The 15,879-nt window shown below is 52.4% G+C and overlaps 1 protein-coding gene across 1 annotated transcript in view; it reads right to left on the bottom strand.

Moving 5' to 3' along the window:
• Nucleotides 1–15,879, bottom strand: part of PADI2 (peptidyl arginine deiminase 2) — a 53,749-nt gene that overhangs the window by 17,105 nt on the left and 20,765 nt on the right. Inside the window, exons 4-9 of the mRNA XM_007980321.3 lie at nt 12,332–12,393; nt 9,971–10,088; nt 8,826–8,951; nt 2,909–3,087; nt 1,000–1,103; nt 127–238 (exon numbers count right to left, since the gene is read on the bottom strand). Of these exons, the coding sequence (XP_007978512.1) occupies nt 127–238; nt 1,000–1,103; nt 2,909–3,087; nt 8,826–8,951; nt 9,971–10,088; nt 12,332–12,393 (701 nt within the window). The remainder of the gene's footprint in view (nt 1–126; nt 239–999; nt 1,104–2,908; nt 3,088–8,825; nt 8,952–9,970; nt 10,089–12,331; nt 12,394–15,879) is intronic.

Raw genomic sequence — 15,879 nt, 5'->3', positions numbered from 1 at the left:
GATATAAGCTGACAGAAGAATCTCCATCTGCAGAGCTGCTGGGTGCCAGGAAGTTTACATGAAGCTGACTCTTCTTTGCCTGACCCCGGGGTCATGTCCTTCCCAGCCTGGACCTGGGCTCCTCACCTGGATCCAGCGATCGCCTCGGTTTATGTACTGGAAGCAGACCTTCAGGTCACAGTTGGTTTTCTCCACCAGGTTCTTCACCTCTTTCAGGAACAGGTAATTATCCTTCATGCTGAGAAATTGGGGGAAGAAGGAGAGGCCAAGAGAAAGGGTGAGGAGGGGCCAGAGTCATCGCCCTGAGATGGTGAAAGCAGCTGGTATCTCTGGGCTATGCTGGGCAGATCAGTCTACACCTGTGCTCACGGCCACCTTTATAAAGGCTGCTGGAATCAAAGGCTAAGTAAACCCACCCATTCATGTGGCGTTTGTCAAGGTCATGAACAAATAAAATGAGGAGGGGAACTCTCACCCCTACCTGTCCCAATGCCTTACGCCTCTGACTCCACAGATTTTCAAATCAGAGCTATGCCTGGCATGAAGATGGGATGCATGTGAGGACCCGAGGGGTCCCTTTTGGGTTGCCAGACATCTAATCATAGGCACTTTTTCCCTTGGTTCTCATCTTGCTGTTGTGGACCTAGCTCATAATAGGTGGTCAATAAAAGTCTGTTTAATGAATGAGTCAGATGAGCTGCATTTCCACTGCAGAGGAGGTTGCTAAGTGCGTGGTAGGGGGTTCAGCAAGAGAACAGAATGGCAGCTATTATTTTTAGAGTATACCCTGCATGCTGGATCTTGGATAAATGCTTTGCCTGCTTTGCCTCATTTAATCCTCACCATGACTCTATGATGTGGGCATTTCAGAGAGGCCGAGAAAGTTGCTCAAGGTAACACAGTGGTAAGTGATGGGGCCAGGAACTAGACTCATGTCCATCTGACTCGGCCCTTGGCCACTCTGCCATGCTGCCTCTCCGGGCTGGGGCCATCCCTTACCAGCATACAAACACCGACACAGGAGGCAGGATGTTGGGGGTCATGATCCACGGAGCAATCCGGAATATCACGGTGTCTGTGAAGATGGGTGTCAGGGGAATGTCCTGGGTGTGAGAGACAAGGCGTGGGGGGTCAAAAGGTCTTGTCAGGGTGCTTTCTTTGCTTGCCTTTCAAAGCGGGTGAAACTGATGACTGAATACATTTCCTGAGTACTTGCTGTGCACCAAGCCTGTGCTAAGTACTTTCACACGTGCCAATTCTTTTCTGCCTTCCGACCACCGCAGGAGGTAGATACTGTTATGATCCTCACTTTTCAGATGGGGAAACTGAGTCATGGGGCTGTTAACTGCCCGAGGTCACATGGCTGGTAAGTGGTAGAGCCAGGCTTTACACCCAGGCAGTCAGCTGCTGAGTTCATACTCTTAACCACTGTCCTATCTTGTCCTATCAAACTTCTCTTCCTGAAATCGCCCCACACAACGGTTGAACCAGCCCCACGCCTTCCTCTGTTTTTGCCCTGGGCACCTTTTCTGTGTGTGGGCATTTTGGCATTGTTTTGGGTCAGTTTTGCTATGTACAGACTGTTTTGTTTTAAGGAATGGTCAAGCAGCTTGCCTGGAACCCGAGGGAAAGTGAGGTCTGATTCCAGAGTTCCTTTGTGGGGCTGCCTTTCAAAAGCTATAGGAAATGGACCCCATCCTTGGTGGGGATGTGCGGGGGTGGTGGGACTGTTGCACGGCTTGCCTTGCTTGCCGTGGTCTGCCTTTTGAGTCTCTGTGGGTGCTTGAGAGATCCTGGGGTTCCGGCTGCCCTGGGCATGGGTGCCATCAGAAGCTCCATCCCTGTCCTCTATCCTGTTGGCTTTGCCTTTTGCACTTCCCAGGGAGCTTGAGGGTGCTTTGTAAGTAGAACTTTACAAGTTTGGATGCTCACAACCACCCCAGGCAGCAGATGCCTTTTGGACTTCCTGTCTTACAGATGGAGAAACTACGGCATATTACCCTTAACTAAGGAAATTAACAGGAAGCTTAATTCACTCGCCTAGTGTCGTGTGGTGGTTAAACCAGGAGTTGAACCTGGGCAGTCTGCTGCCAGGGCTCATTCTTATACATCTCAGCTAGATCCAGCCTCACCCTTGTATAGCACCCATTGTATCCTTTCCCAAAGTGGCCTGGGGATAAAAATGAGGGGCTCTTGTGTCTGTGAGAGCAGTCAGGTCCCTCCCTTTTTTTCTGAGTGAAACAGGGTGGGCCTGAGAGACTAGGGTCTGGGGATAAAAGGTCTTTGTGATGAGAGGTTCTTGTGCACACAGCATGCCCTCAGTGAGGGGGGCTTCCCTAGAGGGACAGGACCTCTTCTTCTCGTCCAGCTTCTCCCGAAAGCAAGAGCAAAGCTAGCTGAGACGCCTGGCCCCAGGGTAGGACACAACCTGAAACTGGGATTTGGGGTTCAGCCTGCAGTCAGAGTTGGTATAACCCACAGTTGGGGGAGGGATCAGAGTAGGGCAGGAAGTACAGAGCGCACAGTAGGTGGTCAGCAAACCCCACCCGGGTGGCTGCTTAGAGCCTTGTGCTAATCAGCAGGACTCTGGGCCTCAGACCTAGGCAGGGAGCAGGGAAGGCCAGGGTACAGGCGTGGAATGTGTCAGAAAACATTGCCCACAGGGAATCCATGGGGAGCAGGAGCAGCAAGGAGACTGGCTCAGAGGGCCCAGGAGCATGGCTCCGAGGACCCTGGCAGCCACATGCAGGCTTTGCAGGGGTCATCGAGGTCTCCTAGCCTGGACCTACCCCCTTGGCGCTCTGAGCGGGGTGGAGCATAGTGTGGGCTCCTAGGAATGGCCCGCTGGTAAAAGCCCCACCCTGGTCCCCAGGGGTAGCCCCCTGTGGTGGAAGCCTGGAGCCCTCACCTGGGCCATGTACTCCAGCAGGCTGACATGGATGGAGACCAGGCCTGAGAAGCCCTCGTCGGGGAAACAGAGGCCTTCCACGAAGAACAGCAGCTCTGCAGAACCACCCGTGTACTTGACCACATGGTAGAGCTTCCGCCGGCCCAGGATGTGGATATAGCGTTGGCCGAAGAACGGGTCTGGAGGGAAAAGGACCAGCGTCAGACTCCCACCCACATCAGCAAGAGGTCAGTGGGGTGGTATCACTGATGGGGACAAAAGGGCAACGTAGTTTGTTCTCTAGATAGAGAGAAAAGCACAAGCAGAAAATACCACCAGAATGGCCATGGCTAGGAGTCATCATCATTTTCTCAGCACTGCTGTGTGCTGGCTGTGTGGTGCTTCACCAGACAGTCACCCTCTCTGGCTTTTGGCTTCCTCGTCTATAAAATGAACAAGCTCTCTTGTGAATGGCCAATAGGAAATTGCCAGCTGAGCAGTTAGTGGTGTCAGGGGAGGATATAATTGTTTCCATTTCACAGATGAGGAAACCGATCTCAGAAAGGAGGAGTGGCTTGTCCAAAGTCAGAGAGCCAGTAAATAGCTGAGCTGGGACTCAGGTTCAAGTCCAATTCTGAATCCCAAGTTCTCATCCCCTTTGTATAAACAAAACATAAACGTGCCCATTAGTACCAAAAATTCCCTCCATATCATGGAAGCCGTGTTGGTGTAAAGGCCAGTGCATGGGCTGTCCATTTTTGTGGCTGGGCGGAAAGGCAGGTTCCTTCAGTGCTCCTGCCCTCCTGAAAGCTCCCAGTTCGACTTGTGCTGTCCCCTCTGCCTGAAACAATCGTGTCCCTTCTTCCTTCAGGCCTTGGTTTGTGTCACTTGCAACAATCCGGCCCAGATACCCCAGAGACAAAGCCAGGGGCTCTGCTTGGAGCTCCCACAGCTCCCTGCCATCTCCATCACAGCCTTTATTTATTTATTTATTTATTTATTTATTTATTTATTTATAGACAGAGTCTCGCTCTGTAGCCTAGGCTGGAGTGCAGTGGCGTGATCTTGGCTCACTGCAACCTCTGCCTCCTGGGTTCAAGCGATTCTGCTGCCTCAGCCTCCCAAGTAGCTGGGATTACAGGCATACACCACCATATCTGGCTAATTTTTGTATTTTTGGCAGAGACAGGGTTTCGTCACCATCTTGGTCAGGCTGGTTTTGAACTCCTTCCCTTGAGTGATTTGCCTGCCTCACACTCCCAAAGTGCTGCTATTACAGGTATGAGCCACCACACCTGGCCTCATCACAGCCTTTTTAAATGTGGGTGACCTGTGCAAGGGTAGAGACAGGCCCAGTGGGGCCCAGGGCCTGCCTGGCACATGGTCATGTTTAACAAATCTCTACTGAACGAACCAATGACTCCCACAACACTCCCTGTGGGAGACCAAGGGGGAATTTTCAGGCAGATTGAGAGCACACGAATCAGGCAAGGACCTTCGGGGAGACAGAGGTGGTCCAAATGCAGCCTCTCTAAGAGCAGTGCTCAGCTGATGATAAGATGCAGCAGATGTGGGAAGCGTCATAACGGCAGCTATGGGTGAGATCCAGTCTGGTTACTTGGGGTAGGGTGGGGAGGGCGAGGGGGCGAGATGGGAAGCATTTGAGCAGAGGAAGGCAGCCTTTGAGATGCCCTTGCGGGGAGGCAGAAATGGGTGTGGTGGGGAGAGGAGATACTTGCATTGGTAAAGGCATGGAGATAGGACCCTACGCAGTTCCAGAAGGAATTTCTTTATGCCCTGTAGAGCTGGAAGGGCAGAATCAACCTCAGCTTAGTGCTTTCAACGACAATGATAATGGTTAATGACCAGATGCTCAAGGGTTAGAACACGTAATCAGAATAGCCTGGCACAAACCAGGTGCTTGATTAAAACATGTGAAATAAGTGAATGAACCACGAAGCCAGGGCTTGGGAGGGTTCCTCTTGTGGGACAATGTGCCGAATTAGACCCGGGTTATAAATCTCACTAAGGGTGCTTCCCTTAGTGGTTATGACTTCCAATGGCAGAGGGACCTGGTTTAAATACTGCTCTGGCTTTATAAGCTATAAAACCTCAGGGAGCCGGGCGCAGTGGCTCACGCCTGTAATCCCAGCACTTTGGGAGGCCGAGGCAGGCGAATCACGAGGTTAGGAGTTCGAGACTAGACTGGCCAACATAGTGAAACCCCATCTCAACTGAAAATACAAAAATTAGCCGGACATGGTGGCGCACGCCTGTAATCCCAGCTACTTGGGAGGCTGAGGCAGCCTCCCAAGCCAAATCTCTTGAACCCAGGAGGCAGAAGTTGTGGTGAACCGATATCACACCACTGCATTCCAGCCTGGGCAACAGAGTGAGACTCCATATCAAAAAAAACAAAAAAAACAAAACCTCAGAGAATTCACTTAACCTCCCTGAGCCTCAGTTTACTCATCTGTTAAGTGGGAGATAATGATACCCACGCCACAGGGTCAGTGTAAATGACACAGCCTCAGTAACTTCAGTAACCTCGGTAACCATGGGTAACCATCGATAACACTGCTTGGACCTGTATTACAAGGACGTGAAGGAGTTTTCATTGAATAGTTTCCGGACAGAAGGCAGGGAAACCATGTCCCACCTCATCCTCCCTTGGGAAGGAGGAGTCCAAGAAATGAGGTGGAAAAATTCAGATACTGAAAGTCCCAAAGAATAGAAAGTGAGGTCCTGCTCACCCAGAAACAATAGTGTGCACCCTACGGCCCTATCACTCAGTGGATTCAGATAGATTAGCATCACACAAACATTTTCTTCCAAGCACTTGGGCCCTCCCACGTCCACAGGCCCCAGGCTGCACTTGAACTGATGCTCAGGGGAGAGTCAGGCCTAGAAGCCAACTTGTCCTGGCAGAAGTCACACAGCCAAAGCTTTCCCAGGGCTCAGAGCACCTGGGGGTCTCCCCCAAATTCTGGGGTAGGAACAGGGATCTGGCCAGGGTGGTGGTGGGGCAGGTGGAGGACACATTCTAGTCCGTCTGCCAGCAGCTTTCTCCCTCCCGATGTGGCCCGTGGCCTGTGATTCACAATACACCTCTATTCTGGGCTGCTTTCTGACAGTTGGGGCCAGCTCCGGGTGGACTGATTCCTTGGTGGGAACAATTCAGCCATTGTTCCCAGGAGCCTCCTTTCCCCGTCCTCCATCCCTGGCTCGGCACAGACCCCACACTGAGCGTGGCCAGCTCTCTCTGCAGGAACCAACAATGCCGCTCTATTGAGTGGTCCTCGTGCCTTGGGCTGGGCCCATTGACCACCGTGACCTCTCTGCCCCAGGCGTTGGCCAGCACGTGGTATGATTTGCCTTAACCTTTCCAGCTACTTCGGAATGATTCCACTTCCCAGTGAGACTCCTTGATAGTGTGACCAGCTGATTTGGTTTCCCTAGGACTGAGGGGTTTCCTGGCATGAGGGGCCCTCAGTGCTAAAGCAAGGAAAGTCCTAGGCAAACTGGATTACCATATCCTTGTATAAAGAGGCAAGGCCCCAGTGCTTGGTGTTCTGGGCAGAATTTGAGGCGGAGGCAGTCACCAGGTCTTCCTAGGAAAACTGAAGCCTTCTGTCCACTCCAATCATTATAACCAACAGTCATCATCATAATTTCAACAAAAGCCTTAATTGCCATTTATGGAGAGCTTTCCAAAGGCCAGCTACCGCACTTAGTGCCTGACACACCTTCCTCATTTGATCCCCACCACCATCTGGGACACCCGGCATACCAGGATAGTCGGGACAGTTGGGACTCTTGCTATTCCCATGCCACATCAGAGATGAGCACCCCAAGGCTGGGGCTGGTGAGGAGACTTGCCTGGACCCAGAATGGTAGCTCCCTGACTCCAGCACTCCCTGTAGGGGTCCTTCAGTCTCCAACCCAGCCCCTTGCCCTTGGGGAGAGCTGGTCTGACCCTACCAGGACACCTGACATTTGCTCATCTATAGGGGTACCTGGAATTTGACATAACTCCAAAGTGTTTACCTGGAAGAAAAGGAGACTGTGCTACTGGTCAATTATCTGTCGTCCTTTGCTTGTGTGTGTGTGTGTGCGTGTTTGTGTGTGTGTGTGTGTGTGTGTGGTCTCTGTCTAAGAGTTTTCACCCAGAGTCAACATTATTGGGAAACTGTCTCTTCTGGGTCCCCACCGTCTCAGTTATGGCTGCTCCCCACAGGATGGGCAGCCCAGATAAGAGGATCCAAGGGACATTCTCAAAGCCCTTGCGGTAGTAGTTCCTCTTTTCTCTTGTTTGCTCAGGACCCGTCTCAAATGGCAAGTGACGGGGAGGGACGAGATTATGGAAACAGACCAGAGTCCACTCCCATTAGCAAAGAGAAGAAATTTCTAGATAATGTCCAGACGTCATGATTTGCCACAGGTCTCACGTCATGACACCAAGGTCAAGAGGCCAAGGTTGAGGTCCTGCTTGCATCCCTCCTGCTCCCGCCGGTGAGCCCATCCTCCTTGACAACCTTAGCCTGGATGGTGTAAACATCGACATCTCCGGCACCCTACGGCATCGGAGACAGCCTGACTCTGGGCACATTCCGACCTGTGTGAGGTCACTGCCTGGAGCCCAGGGTGAATCAGAAGGAGGACTGGCATTGGGTGACGGCTGGCCACTGCCATCCTGGCTAAATACCTCTCTGATGGGAGGGTCCAGGGTCCCTACTTACTTCCTGGCAAGTGCCCTGGATCTAGTGGGCCTGTCTAGAGGTGGGTCCAGGGCCGGGCCAGAGATCCTGGCCCCACTAGGCAGCTGGGCATGCAGAAGCACCCCCCCCCCCGCCCGCCACCCCACAACCCGCCTTGTACCATGGCAAATTGCAATGCCGACTATTTTGCTGAGGGAGCTTTTAGAATACATACATCATTATTATGACAGTCCCTTGCATAAAACCCTCTAATGGCATTCCATTGCACTCGGAATAAAATCCAAACCCAGTCTGCATGCTCTGGCCCCTGGCCCAGCTCACTGACCTTGACTCCCAACCCTGCTCTGGGCTTCCATCTGCTCTTCCCACACTCCAAACTGGTCTCCTCCTCCAGGCTTTGCAGATGCCGTTCCCTCTGCTTAGAACACTCTTCCCTCAGCTCACAAGTGGCTGGTTCCTTCTTATCGTTCGTTTGAGTCTCAGCTCAGATGTCACCTCCTCAGAGAGGCCTTTCCAGAGGCAACCATCTAGTAGTGCCTCTGCCCTGCCATTCTCCTCACTTATTCTATTTCATTTCCTCCAATTGTAGTACTGATTATGTCTCTCTTGCTAGACTGGCAGCTCCTCGAGGGCAGGGTGTGATTGTCGTGTTTACTGCAGAGATCTCAAAGCTGAGAACAGCGCCTGGCACCGAAGAGCTCAACACATATTCACAGAAAGGGTGAGGCAGAGCCGGCAGCTACAAGGACTAGCTCCAGGGCAGGAGCCTGTGCCCTACACAGTGGGGGCCCAGGACACCTGTTGTCATCAAGAGGAGCAAGGGGTCAACTCTTCAAGGGTGCCCACTGCATCTTTAGGGGGTCTTTGAAAGTCAGAGATGGCAGAAAATACCTGGAGGTGGTGCCTGCCCTGCCTCAGGTATCCTGAAGGTGACATGACTTCAGAAAAGAGGTGCCCAAATGCCCTTCCTCCCCTGATTCGTCGGGAAGAAGGGCCTCTGGGTTCTACATAGACCCATGTCACTCCAGACTCCTTTGAGAGGAGGAGCGATGTGTCCCCATGGAGTCTTTCAACTTCATGGGACAGCAGCATTGCCATGTTACAATCACCCAGAGACCAATCCAGGTCTTCTCCAGGCACCTGCACCTGTGAAGGTCACAGATGCTAAGGGGAGGAGGATAGGTGGCTAGAAAGGGCTGGGCTGGGCTGGGGTCACTCACTCTCCACGTAGAACACGCCCACTTTGTCTGAGTCTGACATGGAAATGTACAGAACCATCTCGTATCCGGCGGGGAGGCGGTCGGGGCCTTTGGTCCGCAGGATCATCTGGGACATGTCCTTGAGATCTGAGGGACAGGAGGTGAGAATGAAGAGATCTGCTGCTGGAGCCTCAGCTTCCCAATGCCTTTTACTTTGATAATCAGGAAAAAGTCCCCATGGATGTGTATTAATGGAAACTATAGAAAAGCATAAAGAGACCGTGTGCTGTGGCTCACACCTGTAATCCCAGTGCTTTGGGAGGATGAGGTGGGTAGATCGCTTAAGGCCAGGAGACAAACACCAGACTGGGCAACATAGCAAGACCCCATCTTTACAAAAATAAAAAAATTTAGCTATGCATGGTGGCATGTGCCTGTAATCCCGGCTACTCAGGAGGCTAAGGCAGGAGGATGGCTTGAACCCAGGAGGTTGAGGCTGTAGTGAGCTATGATCATGCCACTGTACTCCAGCCTAGGCAACAGAACAAGGCCTTGTCTCAAAAAAAAAAAAAAAAAAAGAAAAGAAAAAAGCAAAGCAAAGCAAAGCATAAAACAGAATAAAAACTAGTTGTCATTTCCAACACTGGAGATGATTAACTTTTTGGGGAATTTCCTTCTGGTCTATTTTCTTTTTATTCTTTTTTTTTGTTGTTGTTTCAAGACAGAGTTTTGCTCCGTTGTCCAGGCTGGAGTGCAGTGGTATCTTGGCTCACTGCAATCTCTGCTTCCTGGGTTCAAGTGATTCTTCTGCCTCTGCCTCCTGAGTAACTGGGATTACAGGTGCATGCCACCATGCCCGGCTAATTTTTGTATTTTTAGTAGAGATGGGGTTTCATCATATTGGTCAGGCTGGTCTTGAACTCCTGACTTCATGATCCACCTGCCTTAGCTTCCCAAAATGCTGGGATTACATGTGTGAGCCACCAAGCCCAGCCCTCAAGTATTTCCTATGGTTTTGCCTTTGGCTTTAAGCAAGAGTGGTATTTGTGTCCACCATCCCCAGAGGCTTGAGTCCACACCTGCCTCACCCTCAGCCCAGCCCAGGACTGGGCATGAATCTTTTCACTCCTCCCATCCTGCCCCCCAAGTGCAGGGCCTGCTGGCACCTTCCTTGCTGTAGACCTTCTCATCACGGCAGTCCTCCTTGGGCAACCAGGGTGTCTCTCGGTCACAGTTCACCAGTAGGATGGCCCCCTGGCCCTCGGGGCCCCAGGTCCAGGATGCCTACAGTGGCAGGAAGAAAGGTCAGTGCTCTCTTCTCTATGCTTGTATAGACCCCATGGGACACCGGAGAGACAGCCCCAGGATGAGGGTAAAGAGTAGCTGCCACCCACTGGGGCAGCTGTGACTTGGCAAATGTGAATCTCAAGACTGATGTCCACAGAGGATGAACATGGGCATCAAAGGCAAGTTCAGGAGAGGCACAGAGACAGGAAGGCTGACCGAGGCATTTATGGGCCTCCTGTCTGATGCGGCTGGTGTCTGGCATGGGTGGAGGCAGGGAGGTGGAGGCTGGCCAGAGAAATGAACAGACGGACATTCTACCACAGGTCCCGAGGTCCCTAGGGGAGCTCAGGAGGAGACGCCTGGGTGGATGACACCCAGCTGTTTCCAGACGCCCTCCTAGTGCTCCAAATAGGACCTGCACGGTGCTCCACTTTCTACACTGCAGCCAGAGCGCTACTAGAACAAACTCGGGCCAGATCGTGTTGCTTCCCTGCTTGAAGCCAGGTCAGGGGCTCCCGGTTGAATTAGGATGAAGCCCTGATTCCTTGCTGTGGCCTGGAAGGCCTGGTGAAACTTGCCTTCCTCTCTATCTCATCTCCTCCACCTTGCCCCTCGCTCACTCTGCCCCACCCATCCTGGCGCCTTTCTGCTCCCAAAAGACTCAAGCTCCCAGGCCTTTGCCCATGCCAGTCCCTCTGCTGCCATCCTGCCCCTTTCCACCTGGCCCACTCTACCCCTCGTTTATTACATCATAACTGTCTCTTCTTCCTGGAGGCCTTTCTGATTCTCTAGGACAGAGCAGCTTCCCCAGATCCACACCTGGCACGGTACACATCCTTTTTGGGAGGACTTAGGACAATTGTGATGAGACACCATCCACAACACTCAATTTTTAATGTGGACCATGGGCTCCTTAAGGCCAGGGCTGTGTTTCTCTTATTCTTTCTGCATCCCCTGGGCCCGACCCACTCCTGGAACGGAAAAGACGCTCAGCAAATATTTATGGGATGAGTGAAGAAAATGTGAAAACTTCACCGGCCCAGATTTAGAAATTCTGGCCAAGTTCAGGCTCATGGGATTGCGTGACTTTGCCAAGACTGCACAGCCCCTTGGGGGATGTTGGAAGCTGTTCACCTGGGGCTGCTGGGCCTCAGAGGTCTCTGTGGAGTTCATTTTCATATGGCTTGGCCACAGACTCAGAGAATGAGTGTGCAGGGCTGGCCCTGGTCTCAGGCAAGCCTTGCTCGTGATCCTAGAAGAAGGGACTCTCCCACAGGGCTGAGAACCCTCTCCTGACCTGCAGAGAGTCAAGGGAGCAGGCTTCTAGGACCCAGGCTTCTCATCAGGCTGTGTTTATTTCACTTCATAAGTACCCCTCTAAGTATACATTACCCTAGGCTTCAGAGTGTTATTATAAAAGTCACATATGCCCACAGCAAAAATTGAGATGATATAGAAGGGCAGAAAACAGAAAGCAGTTAGAAGCAACAGCCTGAATGCACACAGAGCAAGACTGATGGAGCCTAAAAACTGTGTTGAGGGAAAAGTACAAAAGAGAATGAGATGGAGAAACCATGCTGTCTGCACAAATTAAACATACATGCACACCAACCACACCACATGCCTCCTGAGAGTCACCAGAGCAGAAAGAGACACATTAAACCCAGCAAAATGGTCCTCTGTGGGGCAGCAGAATGGAAGTGGGGAATGCAAGATAAAAGAAAATAAGTAAATGAATGAGGGAACAAATGAATGAATGGTGAATGAATGAATAAACAGAAAGAGGAGAGGAGCTGTGCGTGCACCAGCAGAGATAATACCGCGCCTGGAACTGAGAATGATGAATGCGACCCTCTGTCCTGAGGGTCTGTCTCCCCCACCTCCCCAGTCTTAAAAGAAGAGGCAAAATAATAAGAGCAAATGCCTTCACAGCGCTTCCTCTGCAGAAGGCACATTTATCCTTTCCAACAGTTCCATGAACTGGGCGTCCCCATCACGGGATGGAGAAACTAGGACTCAAGAGCCTGCTCTGTAGCCGTCTCTATAAGATGCCTGAGCTCGTCTGTGGGTTCCATCATTGGTATGCTGTGTGTCTGGGAGCCTGTCTTGGGCCTCGGTCTCCTGAGCTGTGAAATGGGAATTGCCTGCTTGGTGGGAGAACCATGGCTGCCTGCACGATCTGGGGCTGTGCCCTCAGAAGCCCCGGGTTCAGGGTGGTGCCTGCCCTGATAGCTAGGTACCTTCTTTGGGTTGTTCTTCTCCACCACGCCATCCCGGTCTGCGTCCACATCCAGGGAGATCTCTGGGGAGAAGAGACATGGGTGAGTTGCTGAGCCTGCCAGGCAGGGTGGGGCAGGGGCACGAGGAAGACCTGTGGGATTAGGGTGCATCTCAGTCATTCATTTGGTCACGGGAAAGGGAGGACCTCGCTGACATCATCTTACACAACCCCCTGCCTCAACATTCCACTACTCACTGAAGACCATCGGCAGACACTGTGTGGACTTCGTAGCTTATGGCCGCAGGAGCTGCCATCGGGGAGGTCCAGGTCCTCCCACCACTTCTTTGTTCTTGCTGGGGGTTGGGGAATGATCCTCGATGCACAGATCTGGGAGCCTCAGTTCAGGGGTGAAGTCTCATGCCCAAGGTCACATAGGGATGCTAGCAGAACTGGGGTACACAGTGCAGTTGGTCTGATTCATAGTTCATATTCTGAAAACTTACAGGCATAGCATTCCCAAACTGCCTTTCTCAGTCTACCCGGGCATACGCATAGGTGTGCACACGTGCACCTGTGTGTGTATGTCTCTTTCTCTCCAAGAACTTCCAGTGGTCTAGATCCCACCTTCAAGGTTTTACTGTGGGTGGGAAGCTGTCTCTAAGCCCTCTTGGTCTGAGGGCACCTGTGAGTCCAGATGGAGGAACCAGGGCCAGGCCCCCACTTATCCCTTCTTTTGGTGAAGGGACCTTCAGCATCCCTAGGCCTGCCATGGAGATAGGCTTTGTGGAGGCTGTAGGGAAATGAAAAGGTTTAGCATCAGACAAGATGGAGTTTAGACCCTGGTTCTCTGCTTATAAGCTGTGTGACTTTGGGCAGGTTAGACAACCACTCTGAGCCCCAGTTTCCTCACCTGTAACATGGGGCCGTTCCTGGTTACAGCAGGTGCATTAACAGCAATGGAAGGCACTACTGACATTTTTGAGCCAAATAATTCTTTGTGTGGGTACAGCCTGTGCATTGGAGGATGTTTAACAGCCCACCTGGTTTCCACCTACCAGATGCCAGAAACATCCCTCCCAGTCACGACAGCCAAAAATGTCTCCGGGTATTGTCAAATGTCCCTTGGGAGGCGAAATTGCCTTGAGTTGGAGACGGACAGGGTTGAGTAGGGATGTGGTTGGGAAGGTGTTGGGAGTGTCACACACGTGACGTGTGCAGGTTCCAGGCCCCTAGAGCTGCCCGAGTGGGCTCGTCTCATGCTGAGCATAACTTGGACCTGGTGGGTGCTGGGTGGTAATGAATGCATTCCTGGTTAGTCCCCTTGGCAGGCACACCCTCTGCCTGGAGGGCATGGAAAGGAGGGTCCTGGCACACGAAGCGCACTGATGTCACCCTTCTCTGGGCCAACCGAGCCCAACTGAGTCCAGAGATCACGTTCAGGTCCTCCCTTTGCCTATAGCCTGCATGCCCTAGGCCTGCATGTGACTTCTCCGGTCTAGAAGGAGGCTGCAAGGGCACCTGGCCCTTGGGAGAGGCAGCCCTCTGTGTCCCCGCCTCTGCAGCCCTGCGGTGAGTTAGGTGCTGTAAGGCGTAATTTGTAACCTCCTGCCTCCGATTGCATTCACTCCACATTTCACTGCTGTGGAGCTACGGTGCTCCGGAAACTGTACTAGGCAATGGGCAATGGAGGCACAGCACCTGCTCTCAAGGTGTCCACAGTCCCATAAGATAAAGAGCATTGCTCCCGTTTCACAGGGCAGCAAACCCAGGTTCAGAGAAGCCGCTTGTCAGCAAATCGGGCTGGTAATCCGGGAGGCCAGTGCAGGATAAGGACCCCAGGGGAAAGAAGGGAAGGCGGTGTCACCAGGGGCTGGTAAAGAGGCTGGGGTGCAGGGGCAGGAATAATATTGGTTTTGGCTCCTGCACCTTTGTGAAATTTCCAGCTGGTCATGCCCACTGAATGTTGCCTTTCAGGGAACTCAGCTTCCTGAAACTCCTCCCTGGGAAGGAGCTGCAGGTCCAGCCTCTTTAGGGAGCCACTCTGTCCATTTCAAGGTAACGAGCTCTCCCTTGCGGGCATCCTGCTCTGCAGATACACAGCGTTTTCCATGGCGTGCTCTCTCGGCCACCCCAGGGGAGGCGTGATCACCCCCACCCGCTAACGATACAGATGAGGAAACCCAGGCTCCCAGCAGGGAAGTGACCACGGAAGTTCCCAGAGCAGAGCCAGGCTCTTAGCAGGGCCTCAGACTCCAGATGACTTCTCTCTGCTATTCCCTGCAAGGATCCCAGGCTGACCTCCCCACAAGCTACTTCCAAAAGCCCAGCCCAAAGTCAAAGACCCAAGACTTGCTCCCTTGAAGGTCATTCCCAGAGGAAGTACCCACGTCCGCACCTTGGCAGCCCTGTGGCCTTCGTCTCTAGGCTGCAAGGTGACATTACACTGGGACTCCTTGTGGTGGGTTCATGACAGCAGTGGGGCCATGGGCTAGGAGAGAGATTACTGTGCACTCTAGACTGCTTTATTTCACTACGAATTCTTAAATGTAAACATTTTATTCATGTAATATTTGGACACAGTGCAAACAAAATCAAATAAAACAGTAACACACTTTCTAAAGAAAGACAGCAGTTCCTTGTCCAGCCCTTCTCCTCAGCTGCCTGAGGCAACCTCCCTAATACTAAATACTCATACTTATTGTGATTTCTTGATTGATTGAATTCAGACAGGTTTTGTTACCTTCCTGTTATGAAATGTGGGCATTTCACAGTGTGGCTCCCTTATCGTCCTCCCAGCCTCTCACAGGGCTTCATAACTCCTCTCTCATGACCCATGACCTGTCCCCGTAATCCACTGAAATGACCTTCTGGCCCCTTCACCCTCAGAGACCTCCCACCCCGTAGTCATGCCCCTAGGACTTCACCCCTGTAAGGCCTCCCCCAGTGTCTGATTTAACTAGATTCCAGGGGGATGCTGCGGGGAGGGGCAGAGAACATGCCCAGAGCATTGTCTCTTGGGATGGTTCCGCCTTCCTGAGGGGGAGAGGAGGGAGAGGACCTCTGCTTCAGGGCCTCTGGGCTCCAGACGACATTTCCCAGAGGCTCTGGATCCCACCTCAGCTCCCCAGAATAGCCCCAAGGCGTCAGGTGGCTCCTGGGTGTGGGGCAGATTGATGGGAAATGTCACTAGGATTGGGTTCAAGGCAGTCTGCCCTGAGAATGAAGACACTGAGGCCTCAGCTGTGACCGAGAGGCACCGGCATCTTGGAGGGTCGCCAGAGAGTGGCAGGGTGCCTAGTCTTCTTGCCTTACTAAGCAGCCCGAGGTGTTGTGGAAAGGAAGGACTCCCTCCCCCACAGCCAACCAGGGCAAGTATCCCAGGCTCTGGTGAGAAGGCATAGGATCAAGCCCCTCAGGCTGATGTTAACATTTTTTGAGGCCCGCGTATGGGCACTCCTTCCACTGCCAGGACCTCAAATAGGGTGGGATTCTTCCTCCCTCCCCACACCTCACCTCTCCCTCTCCCCCATCCCTCGCAAAAAAAGGAAGTCTTTGCAAATCAACCCT

This window comes from Chlorocebus sabaeus, chromosome 20 (assembly GCF_047675955.1).
Source record: "Chlorocebus sabaeus isolate Y175 chromosome 20, mChlSab1.0.hap1, whole genome shotgun sequence".
In the NCBI taxonomy this organism is placed as follows: Eukaryota; Metazoa; Chordata; class Mammalia; order Primates; family Cercopithecidae; genus Chlorocebus; species Chlorocebus sabaeus.
This window is presented reverse-complemented; position numbering and strand designations above follow the sequence as displayed.